This window comes from Sinocyclocheilus rhinocerous, unplaced genomic scaffold (assembly GCF_001515625.1).
Source record: "Sinocyclocheilus rhinocerous isolate Xijiao unplaced genomic scaffold, SAMN03320098_v1.1 scaffold495, whole genome shotgun sequence".
NCBI classification, from domain to species: Eukaryota; Metazoa; Chordata; class Actinopteri; order Cypriniformes; family Cyprinidae; genus Sinocyclocheilus; species Sinocyclocheilus rhinocerous.
In genome coordinates, this window is record NW_015629560.1 from 596,168 (window position 1) to 608,599 (window position 12,432).

The 12,432-nt window shown below is 34.3% G+C and overlaps 1 protein-coding gene across 3 annotated transcripts in view; it reads right to left on the minus strand.

Annotated features, from left to right (window-relative positions):
- Positions 1-412: 412 nt before the first annotated feature.
- LOC107739230 (neutral alpha-glucosidase C-like) overlaps positions 413-12,432 on the minus strand; it is a 14,640-nt gene continuing 2,620 nt past the window's right edge. For 2 of the 3 annotated variants that reach the window (XM_016551256.1, XM_016551255.1), the window contains exons 4-24: positions 11,249-11,376; positions 10,978-11,154; positions 10,846-10,867; positions 10,697-10,763; positions 9,631-9,727; positions 9,310-9,493; positions 8,990-9,134; positions 7,801-8,036; positions 7,601-7,727; positions 7,359-7,438; positions 7,045-7,188; positions 6,877-6,973; positions 6,680-6,781; positions 5,227-5,470; positions 4,964-5,028; positions 3,494-3,570; positions 3,331-3,405; positions 3,128-3,241; positions 1,339-1,451; positions 985-1,115; positions 413-888 (exon numbers count right to left, since the gene is read on the minus strand). In XM_016551256.1, the coding sequence (XP_016406742.1) occupies positions 782-888; positions 985-1,115; positions 1,339-1,451; positions 3,128-3,241; positions 3,331-3,405; positions 3,494-3,570; positions 4,964-5,028; positions 5,227-5,470; positions 6,680-6,781; positions 6,877-6,973; positions 7,045-7,188; positions 7,359-7,438; positions 7,601-7,727; positions 7,801-8,036; positions 8,990-9,134; positions 9,310-9,493; positions 9,631-9,727; positions 10,697-10,763; positions 10,846-10,867; positions 10,978-11,154; positions 11,249-11,376 (2,532 nt within the window). In that variant the 3' untranslated portion in view covers positions 413-781. The remainder of the gene's footprint in view (positions 889-984; positions 1,116-1,338; positions 1,452-3,127; positions 3,242-3,330; positions 3,406-3,493; positions 3,571-4,963; positions 5,029-5,226; positions 5,471-6,679; positions 6,782-6,876; positions 6,974-7,044; positions 7,189-7,358; positions 7,439-7,600; positions 7,728-7,800; positions 8,037-8,989; positions 9,135-9,309; positions 9,494-9,630; positions 9,728-10,696; positions 10,764-10,845; positions 10,868-10,977; positions 11,155-11,248; positions 11,377-12,432) is intronic. The other variant, XM_016551258.1, reaches the window with a different exon arrangement.

Below are 12,432 nucleotides of genomic sequence, written 5' to 3' on the forward strand. Positions count from 1 at the left end.
ATAGAGTGCAGCATTAAGCACTCTCAGCATAACGACAGCAGGCTTGACCTAACTTAACAAAACTCTATATTATGTCACTTTATCAATGTGGATAATTAATAACCCTCTTTTGTACCCACAATTGTTGAATGTTCAGTTGTATCATACAATAGTGTTTAAAAGTTTGGGGTCGGTAACATTTCTTAAAATGTCTTTTATTCTCATCAAGGCTCCATTTATTGCATCCAAAATACAGTAAAAGAGTTATATTGTGAAATATTACAATTGAAAATAATTTAAAATAACTGTTTCCTATTTTAAACTATTTCAAAATATAATTTATTCCTGTGACGGTAAGGCTGAATTTTGAATCAGCTTCAATCATAAAAAACGTTTGAATCATAAAAAACATATACTCTTTGAGAATCCTTTATTTAGAAATTAAGATTTTTTTGCACAATGTTTTCTATTTTGAAAACTTATTTCACCTCCATCATGTCAACTCTACAGTCTCACGTAAGTATGGCAAAGGAAAATGGCTAATATTTCATGTTAAACGAACCCAGCCATTAAAATCATATCATGTTATTAGATTTCTTGAGGTAGATGAGCATTGTGGAGGCAATCTTTAATATTACATTCCATTATTAAAGTGCTGATTTAATTAAACAAATGTTTTATTGCAATTGCAAGTTGTTTTGACTTTTTAAGGCAAGCATCTGAAATACCGTAAAACAATTAAATTTTAAAAAGTGTAAAATAATAATTAAAAAATCCTGGTAATTTGAAAAAATACCATCCACTAAATTACTATTTCCCAGTCTTTGTGTATTTCTAGGTCCAGTCCAGTTAAAGTTAACACACCTCGCTTTGCATCAAATTCAAATGTGACTGCTGTCTTCGGCGCACCTTCAAGAGAGAAAGAGAAGGTTTAGTGACTAACAACTCTTTGGTTTATATCTAACACCACATTATTTACGTATGAAATATTCCACTAATAGTTACCACAGAAGGAAACTTTTGGCCTCTTCACACCTGATTTGAGCTTGGGTTTTCTTTTCAAGCTATTCAGACCAAGAATGACCACTGATTCCACTTTGTCATCCGAGACAAACGAGCCTTGATCATCAGCACAGCTGAAAACACATGGCACAAGGAGAATGGCATATTGAGCTCTCTGAATACACACAATGGAATATAACCTGTTCTAAGGTTGTTGCTTTTTTTTAATACAATGTCTCATTTTTTTCCATCACATTTCCCATTCCTAGTAAATAGCCCCCAAGGAACGAACGAACGGACAGACAGACAGACTGATTGATTGACTGAAGGAAATTAAAAGCAATGTTGGTTCATTACCTGTTGACAAGCCTGCCAGCTCGCATGGTAAAACGGCGCAGACAGAACTGCATTTGGTCTCTGTAACTAAAAGAGTGGCCATCGTCCAGATAAAGAAGTCCATCAGCATTGCCCTTTAATGCAAAACATACGATCAAAATCAATAATCTATAATTATGTGTATGTGTGTGTGTTCAAATCTCATTTATCATTGCACGGCTTAAAGATCTGACTATGAGCCCTTAACAAAACTTTCCAACCATGATTCTTTTGAGATGTACCACTGAAATACTATGTTTTCTGGACATGTATCATTTCAAATAATTTAGAGCAGTAGTTACCAAACTTAACAAAATTTAATGTTCGCATATTAACAGTTCTCTGGTGACAGTTAATGGTCACGTGATTTGCAAGTACACAGTTAAAACAAATTGATCTTTTTTTGAATACTTACATTTTTAATTCAATTTTTATTTTACTTATTTTTTTTATTTATTATTATTAGCTATATTAACTCTAATTATAAAAATGAAGACAGAAATATATTACTGTTGTAAATTACCACTGTATTGCAAAAAATAATATTTGATAATAGATATAACAAAAATGTTTTACACTACAAGTTACAACACTAACGTTTATGTCGCAAATTCTTCAGTTTCAAAATCCTCAAGTTAATAACATTTCAAATCCTTGAGCTTATGTTGGCAAAATACTGGTAAAATATTGTAAACTTATATTTAAAAAAATGTTGAAAATGTATGTAAATTAGTGCTGTCAAATGAAATTAATCGCGATTAATCGCATCTAAAATAAAAGTTTTTGTTACATAATATATGTGTGTGTACTGTGTATATTTATTATGTATATATAAATACACACACATGCATGTATATATTTAAGAAAAATATGTTACGTTTATATATTAAATATATTTATATATGATATAATTTATATTAATACAAATATATACACGTTAATACATGTAAATATTTTTTTAATTTATACATGCATGTGTGTGTATACAGTACAAACACATATATTATGTAAACAAAAACTTTTATTTTAGATGCGATTAATCGTGATTAATCGTTTGACAGCACTAATGCAAATGTAAATAAAGAGAACCTAGTACACACTTCTTTGGGAAACCCTGCTTTAGAGTGCCATGTAAAAACTGAACAACATGAATATGGAAATCAAACTGAATCATATATATTATGTCTTGGGGCTGGGCAAAAAGCAAAAATCTGGTAAGACTTTTTTTTAAAAATTTTATGTGTTCTTGTTACATATTACATGTACTTACTATAGTACATGTAAATTATCCTTAAGCAAAAGTAACTAAACTCTAACCAACATATTTTAAAATAAATCTATTTTTCTATGATGGCAAAGCAGAATTTTCAGCATCATTACTCCAGTCTTCAGTGTCACATGAGCCTTCAGAAATCATTCTAATATGCTGATTTGATGCCCAAGAAACATTGAAAAATGATTATTATCAATGTTGAAAACAGTTGTGCTATTTAATATTTTAGAGGAAACCATGATACATTTTTTTCAGTATTCATTGATAAACAGAAATCTTTTTTTAAACATCATACATTTCTCGACTGCCACTTTTGATCTATTTAATGCATATTTGCAGAAAAAAAGTATTAATTCTCTTACTGGCCCCGGTATTAAAAATCTTACTAACCCCAAACTTTTGAACGGTAGGGTATATATTGATATTAAAATCTGATTGCATCTCTGACCTGTACTATGTTACCACCCAGTACTTTCTGTTGTATTGTCATGTGGTCACCTTACTGTCCAGGGCCACAGTGAGAGTGAATGGATGCTGTTGTAAGTCCGCTGTGCTGGACCCACAACCTGCTCTCCTGGGCACCACTGTCCCCCCACGCTGGAACACAGGCACCTAACACAGAGGATATAGCATAAGGAACCCTGTAAGAATACTAGTATTCTGTTGACTGCTTTATCACAGATGTAATGGGAGTCACTCACAGTGTTCAGAGTCACTGGCAGATCCAGAGTTCTGGCACCCTTGTGTACCGCTGCCGTGTTTGTGTCGTACCACAGCTTTCAAATAAACAAAACATCTCTTATGAATGCACTTTAACCTTCAGTACAATGTATTCTGTACAATTCATATGGAACGTAGGCTTACCACATCAGACCCTGGGAGCAAAACCTTGACCTCTGTGACCTCAGGATCTGTCACAGGGCACACAAGGAGAGCACCGCCTGTAAAATATCCGTTAGTTAGAATGGTATTGGACATTGGACTGCTATGTTTTAAGAATTATAGAATTATGCGATTAAATGACCAGTGGTAGATGATAATATTAGCACTCCTTTTCCTTTTTTTTTTGGAGTAGAAGAAAGATGTTTAATGTACTCATAGTAAGTATTGAAAGTAAAAAGTGCTGATCGATAAACCATGTTTATTTATTTTGCAGTTTTATATACTTCAGCCTACAATAAATTAGTAGATGAAAACACTGAATATGTATTGATCTGCAAGTAAGCAAATATTTTCTTTTATTACCAAAACACACACACACACACACACACACACTATCAAAACATTAAACTTTAATATACTAACATTTAAGATAATTCAAGTGAAAAAATACACTGAAAAATTACATTGAGTATTTCAAAATATGAAATGCTCACAAATCAAGCATCACTATTGCATCTAGGAGTAGATGTTGAATTCTTGGGTTCAAAATAACAAGAAATGATACATTTTTGGGTAACACTTTAGAAAAGGGAACATAGAACATATTCACTATTAACCAAGAGTTTTCCCTCAATAAAGTTCTAATTTGCCGGTTATTAATAGTTAGTAAGATAGTTGTTAAGTTTAGGTATTGGGTAGGGTTAAGGGATCTAGAATATGGCCATACAGAATAGGCATTAATATGTATGTTATTTTTGTTTTGTTTTGATTTTTGTTTTGTTGTTTTAGTTTTGTTTACTGTGTGGAGACGTGCTGATATCGCGTTTGGTCTCGTTCTGTATCGCGTATCTTGTCAGTGTCTGCGCTTGCTTGGCCATTTGTTGTGTAAAAAATAAGGAAAGTGTGTTCAAGCGCCAGCAGAAAACAGTGTAAAGAAATACTCTTTGCGTCTGCTAAATGACTAAATAAAATAAAAAATAAATAAAATAAATGTGCATATAAGTACTAAAAAACAGACAATATGCATACTAATAAGCAACTAGTTAATGGAGTAAAAAGTATGATATTACACATTGGAATTTATTATGCTTTAGACCTTAGATTTCTTTGCATGCCAAGCTTTCCTTTCTCATGACATGTGAAAAAAAGGATATTATGGCCATTTGTTCCCATGTCTTATTAATTTGTTCCCTCATGTTAGTTAAATTGTGAATATCACCACCGCAATTTAACTAAAATAAAGGATGGAATTAATAAAATGTGGGCAACAACAAAAGCTGTGGGAACAAATTCTTAATTCATGGCCACAATATATATTTTCTTTCATATGGAGGGCTCCATAAATATTTGTACTTGTGTACATTAACAAAGTAAAAATAAAAAAGTAAAAAAATGTCACCACTGATAATGACTTTATTAGCTGTATTACACAGCTGATCTGGTCATGTTTACCAATCATGTACTGGTTCTCCACCGCAAACATGCTTGTATCGTTGGGAAACTCTACCCAAAGAGGTCTATGAGGAAACACACAGAAATAAAGATTGGAACAGGCCTGAATACAATATGCATCTTTCCTGTCTCCTGCACTACCTACCAGCTCAGTTCTCTGAGGTAATAAGAATTCAAAAATAAAATGTAAATCTATTCTTCTGTATCAGCACATGATATGAGTCATTCTAAATCAGGCTGTGTTGCAGATGAAAATGCAGTACCTGATGGGAGGCAGGGCTGACGTGTGTGCTTGGTGAAACAGAGTGTACCAGTACGGCAGGAGATGGTATCTGTCCATAACAGCAGAGCGGATCGCAGAGGTCACATCGTCCCCAAACAGCCAGGGTTCACGCCGCTTGGTCATTTTAGCAGAGTGTCCCCTGAAAAATGGCTGAAGAGCACCTGCTTGGTACCAGCGGACCAGAAGCTCAGGGTCTGGATCCTGCACAAAGCCCCCTACATCAGCTACACACACATACAAAATCCTATTCAATCAGTGATTCTGAACCTTATGCCTGTTCAGCAAAAACATATACCATTCAGAAGCACATGGTCAGTAATTTTTTCATGTTTTTGAATGAAGTCTGTTATGCTCACCAATGCTGCTTTATTTGACCAAATGAACAGTAAAACAGTAATACTGAGAAATATTAATACAATTTAAAGTAACTGTTTTCTATTTTAATATATTTTAAAAGTATAATTTATTCCTGTGATGGCAAAGCTGAATTTTCATCAGCCATTATTCCATTCTTCAGTGTCAAGAAACATTTCTTATTATTTTGAATGTTGAACACAGTTTAATATGTTTTTTGTGTGAAAAAAATATTTATATATAAATTATATATTTAAATATATATACATATTTCTCTTTGCTTTTTTTATATCAGCACTGTATATTTAATGGTAAGTTAAGAAAAACAAGTTTAATAAAAAAGTAATCTAAAAGTAATCTAAAAAGTAGTCAGAATACATTACCTAAAATGAGTAACCTAGATTATATTACTATACTAACTACAGTTTTCATCATGTTATCTGTAATCAGTAACAGACTACAGTTTGTAAGTAATCTAGACCAGTGTTTCCCAACCGGGGTGCCGTCTGTCGAGAGCAGGGGTGCCGTGTAAAAAATCCTTTGAAAATGTTATGTTTATATATTAAATATATTTATTTATATTATAAATTATATGAATATAAATATAGACATGTAAATACATGTAAATATTTTCAAAATATATACTGTATGCGTGTGTATTTATATATACATAATAAATATACACAAAACACACATATTATGCAAACAAAAACTTTTATTCTGGATGTGATTAATCGCGATTAATCGTTTGACAGCCCTAATATATATATATATATATATATACAATTAGTTTTTTTTTCAGGATTTGATGAATAGAAAGATTTGGTGAAAAGAGCAGCATTTATTTGAAACCGAATGCTTTTGTAACATTATAAATGTTATTATTGTCACTTTTGATGCTTCCTTGCTCCATAAAAGTATATCTTTAAAAAAAATCTTACTGACCTTAAACTGTTGAACAGCAGTGTATAATGTAAGTATTTATCAACATTAATATTACAATCAACTGTACATTGAAGGGTAAAATATGATATATGAAAAAATTAATGACATAAAAACGGTGTAATTATTAGCCGAACCTCCACAAAACTGTATTCCTGTCAAACTCAGCGACAGCAGCATGGGTATTGAAATCTTCAAGTACTCCCAAGTAGCGACATTGTCCCCAGTCCAGATGGCACCTGTGACATAAACAGTTCAATGTTGTTATGGATCGTTTTGTTTGGCTCTATCAACACAATGGGCATAGCATAATGTCATCTGATTTTGAGATTACCTAATCTTTGAGACCCAGCAAAGAAAGAGCGTGAAAGGATAAACGGCCTCTCTGTGCCACCTGACCGTGTTAATAAGCCCTCAAATGTAGCCATATGCTGTGAAGGAGGAAAAAACATTATAACCATAGTCTGTATCTATATTACAGGCCTGCTTTGACTGAGCTTACCTGATAAAAGCCATACAAGTTGTGTAGTTCCCTGTGTTCCCATCCTCCGTGGTGCACTGCATCTTTGGGCATTGTCTGCTCTGGCCCGTTAAAGACAGATGGTTCATTCATGTCATTCCACACAAACAAAGATTCTGTTGAGCCCTAATGCAAGTATGGATAAAGAATAAACAGTCATCTATAGGACTATGGAGACAATTAATTGGTTTTTAGATCAAAATACACTCAGGAACCACTCAAATAGTGTTCAGTAACTTTTAGCAAAGCAGTACAGTTAGATAAAATCTTAATAGTGACCAAAAATTGAGACTCACTTCATATTTGCTTAGAGAGAACTGTCTGGCATACCATGACCTTGTCTTTGAGCTACTGAAGTCCAAATAACAGGATTCACCTGATGGAACAGTAATCACTTCTTGAAATGTCAAGGTTAAATTTGATTCAAAACTTTTATCTCAGTGTAAATAAATCTGTAGGATTATTTGAATGTATGCTACTATAAACAGTTTTGTAAATCTGGGTTTGGAACAGGGAATTCATGTATATTGGATCTTACCGGGCCAACATGTTCCTTCATAAACAGCACCTTCTCTATTCTTCACAAAATGCCCCCCTTCTTTAGCTTCACAGTAAAGCGGCCAATCAGGATCAGTCTTGATGTGCGGATCACTAATAACGACCAACTAAACAGGCAAAAAATAAATATTAAAAACTGCATACCTTTATGCCTTTAACTTTATAACCCCATTATTTTACCTTCCTGTTCTTCTTCTGAAGGTGATGCTGTAGTTCTCCTGGGTTTGGAAAAAGCTCGGAATCCCAGGTGAAGTAGCGCTTCCCATTTGTGTGCTCTATGTCCAACCATATAACATCATACGGAATACCGTGGAGGTCAAATCCAGCATCCACCGCTTTCACATCTGCCTCGTCCTCGTAGTTCCAGCGGCATTGGTGATAACCCAAAGAGAAGAGTGGAGGAAGAGCCTGGTAGCCTGTTGGCAGAGAAATACCAAGGGAACTTCTGTATAGACCTACGGACAAACAAGTGCGCTGCCATCTATAGAATTTTGTCTTTAAACTTCCGTTTCTGCGGTAGCTCTGTAGCATTGCTGTTGAAGAGTAATTAGCTGGTGAAGTGGATTTAGAGCTAACGAAAGTTATCATGAGCACTGCTTAAAGCGGGTGTCATAACAAATGTCAGTACACTGGGAACATTTCAAACAAGCGGCTCTTTCATAAATTCGTACATCTTTGCCTTCACGCTGTGGAAATACAAAGGGAAGACAGAAGACAACAAGCGCAGTGCTGAAAAGGGGTGGGGCTACATAAGGTCTCCACATTTATATCCACCTTATTTTTAACATAAGAGCGGGTGCAGCCATTTCTTGAATGTGCGAGACTTCCTGTGTCAGCGGCTTCAGTTATTTTAGCTGTACAATAACGGTCCATTATGCTGCTTGATACGGCAAACAGCTATTCGTTTTCCTATTGTTTTCATTTATTATCGTAATAATAAACACACTGGTTTGTAGTGCAAATAGTTTTACTTTTACTGCACTTTGTTATTCTTACTGTATCTATAGCAGCTAATGAATCGGAAGTTAGGGTTAGGGTCACATATTCGAAGAAAATAGCTTATTTTGATGTTGAAAAATATAATGGATAGTCTTATATTACATATACTTGAAGCTGCAGTTCGGAACCTTTTTTGTGTTCAAAATTAATATAATAAGTGAGTACATCATGAACCCAGGATTGCACAAAAATCTAAAGAAATTATTTTAAAAAATATAATACAGTAAAATATTACAAAATAAATCACAGTGATTATTATTATTATTTTATTTTTTTTTGTAATTAAATCAATGAGGAAAAAAACAACAGAAGTGCTAATGTTAGCTTTCGGTTATACCACCACTGACAATATTTGGGGAATGGTCAGTACCTGTAAGTTGAGCATACTGAGAGAACACCTGGGCAGCTGTGGGTCCCAGCAAAATGAAACAGTCGATTGTGCCGCTCTCTGACATCCATCTCACATCAGTCTGTGGTGAGATCTTGCTTTTCTTCCCTGGTGGTTCATCCTCGCCCTGTTCAGACAACAAAAGAAACAAAACACATCTTAAAATGCAAATTTTTCCTCTTTTATTGATTTAGACTATTTAACTATTTTCTGAAAGCTTTGCAGTATGTCATTTCTGCCACACTACCATAATTGTTTCCAAAAACGTTTTGTCTATAGTTAAATAAATAACGGAACTGCACCTCATTTGGCTCTGGGTTGTACTTGACATCAACCAGAGTCTCAGAGGCGTTCAGCCAGAACACTCCAGCTGTCCTCTCCAGCTTGTGAGCTAGCAGGAAGGGGACAGAACCATAAAGACCCAACCTGCTATTGATGTCATAGCCAAACACATCCAGGTTGTACAGCCTATACGCCTCCGTGACACTGTGAAGTAAAACCACATTTGTGTTTGACTGCATTATGTTAGGCAAGAGTGTATTCTGTTTAGTTTGTCTTCTAGGTATAGTTCTCAACCACATTAGTTTTTGAATGCGTCTGAGATATTTTATGAAGTGAACTACCTTGTGTCCTTCAACACCAGGGTATCAGCATGTTCAGGAAGACCATACGTATGCTTGAACCCATGGAGACTTAAGTCCATCCCCACAGAACTAGGACCTAAATTAAAGACATCAGCAATCATACGTTATAATGTAACTACATAGAACCAGAAAATGTGGATTGTGCTTGCTCATGTATCTCGCAGGCATGATGTTAGGGTGTCCTAGGTGGCTTCCAGGGCATTGCTTGGGTGTTTATGGGTGGTTGTATGTCAGAAGTAGAGTCCAAAGTCTCTATGAAATTTCTGGTGCTCAAAATACACACCAAAGTTAAATAATTAAGGTAAGGTGTTATTAGCAAGATTTTTTTGTGTGTGTGTGTGTTGTTTTTTTTTGTGTGTGAAATTTTGCAAGCAAAAAAGGTCCATTGTTCAATGTCAATTGTGGAGTGATGCACAAAGCACAGCCCACAGAGAAGTCACTTTCAAACAAAGCAGCTTTCTATTGGTCAACGTGTCAAATTCATGTAAAAAAACTTGAACCAGATGCAAAATCTACATGGGGAATGTTTTGCCAAGCAACGGTAAATGTGACCCACCTTTAAAGTTAAGGTCTGTTTACATCAAGAAAGATAACTACCTGTATAACATTACTATATTAGCGCCCACACCAACATACAATAATATTCTGTTTATTATAAGTGTGCTATTCAGTTTTGTCATCTGCCTCTTTAAACCTTCAAGCTCTTTAAAGTTGAGTCTGTTCTGACTGGCAATATTTTTAGCATTCATCAGATGGAAAAAAATTGTTATGAAAGTGATATAACGATATCATTCCTGTGTTGTTATTGTTACACTGTAGTTGTGGTGTGGACTTCACTATTCTTAGAGAATTAGAACGATTATTAAAACGTCATAGATTTGGTTATCGTTACAGTTATTGCCTTGATATAAATGGGTCTTTAAGGGTTTGTTTAAATCCCTAACCCTCAGTATGCATGATTAGTAATACAAACACCCTTAATAATAATACAAGTTTCATTACAGTTTGAAAATGAACAATGGAGTTGTATGTTATAGTAGTTCACCATTTGCTTTGACGTCCTCAAACTGTCTAAATGTTTCCTTCCACAGCCCACATCGATTTTCATCATCCTTTTGAGATGGAAACACACGATTTGTCACACAAGAAAGCTCTCTCAATAATACATTTTCACATTAAAGCCCAAATTCTCACCTGGCATGAATCTGAAGATGACCTGGAACGGATTTATATCATGTTAATTGGGAAAAAACAACATTAGCAAGCATTTCCAAATGGGTTTTTGAGTGGGTATGAAACAACAGTATCATATATTGTTCCTGATACCTAGTTGGATCTTGCAGAGTCTCAAAGTAGAGTTTGTTTTCTGGGTTGAGAGTGACAATCTCCTCTCCGTCACAGGAAATCTCGAGTTTGAAAGGAGAAAAGGAAACCAGCAACTTGTACTGTCCCAGACCCCAAGTTAGACATACACAGTCCTCTCTCTTCCAATTAACTCTCAGCCTGCAAAGAAATAACAATGAATAACTGGCAGTAGCAGATCTAGAAGAGAATTGGTTTACACCTGTTGAGAAGAATTTTAAAGTTGATGGCTTACGGCTCATATCTCAACTCTCCAAGCAGTACATCTGAAACATGGTAGCGTGGTTTCACCGGCTGTAGCTCATCAAGAGACACTCTGACCGTTCCACTTTGGGTTGCCCGTATTTGAAGACACAGCCGATCCTGTGAGACGCAAACAGTTTCTTTCACTGTTACGTTTTGATATTTTTACATAATATTTGAAAAAGATCCTACTATTCCTATTACAAATATGGATATCATTTTGGTTCACTTAGTAATATTTTACACAAACTCTAACAAAGCAGCAACCTTTACAAGTGGTGGTATACAATGCTAATACTACGCTACTTTGATATACACTAACATTCAAAAGTATGGGGTCAGTCATTTTTTTTATTTGAAAGAATTTTTAATATGAATAATTTTACTATTCAGAAGATACATATTCAATTGATCAAGTGACAGTAAAGACATTTTTAATGTTAAAAAAACAGTTCTATTTCAGATTCTATTAAAAAACCATGTATCACATTTCCCACAAAAATATTAAGCATCACAACTGTACTCAACATTGATAATAATCGGAAATGTTTATTGAGCACCAAATCAGCAAATTAGAACGATTTCTGAAGGATCATGTGACACTGATTTCAGCTTTGCATCACAGAAATAAATTGTGTTTTAAAATATAATAAATATAATAATTTTATTTTCACTTGTAATAATATTTTACAATATTACTGTTTAACTGTATTTTTTATCAAAATAAATGCAGCCTAACTGAGCAAAAAAAAAAAAAACTTTCAAAATCTTTAATAACCCCAAACTTTTTTAACATTAGTGTATGTTACCATGGTACTGAATGACCATATTCATGAATAATGTAATGTGCTATTTACATGGTACTGCATTAAACATGATTTTTTTAAAACTTTTGGTCAGTCTAGACCAGCAGTTTTCAAACGTTTCAATGCCCTGGGACCCCCTAAATATGATGCCCTTACGTGAGACTCCCTTTCCAAAATATGAAACAAATTTGTTTATTCCTTAATATTAAAAAAAACATATTTGATTTTAACAAATGATTACGTCCCAGCCTTTAGAAAGCAGAATGAAAAAATAATATCAAATTCAGTAAAAGTGTTAAACATTCTGACAATCATACTGTCCCAACAGCAAGCAAAAGAGTGAGTGTATATTGGGGGGGGGGGGGGGGGG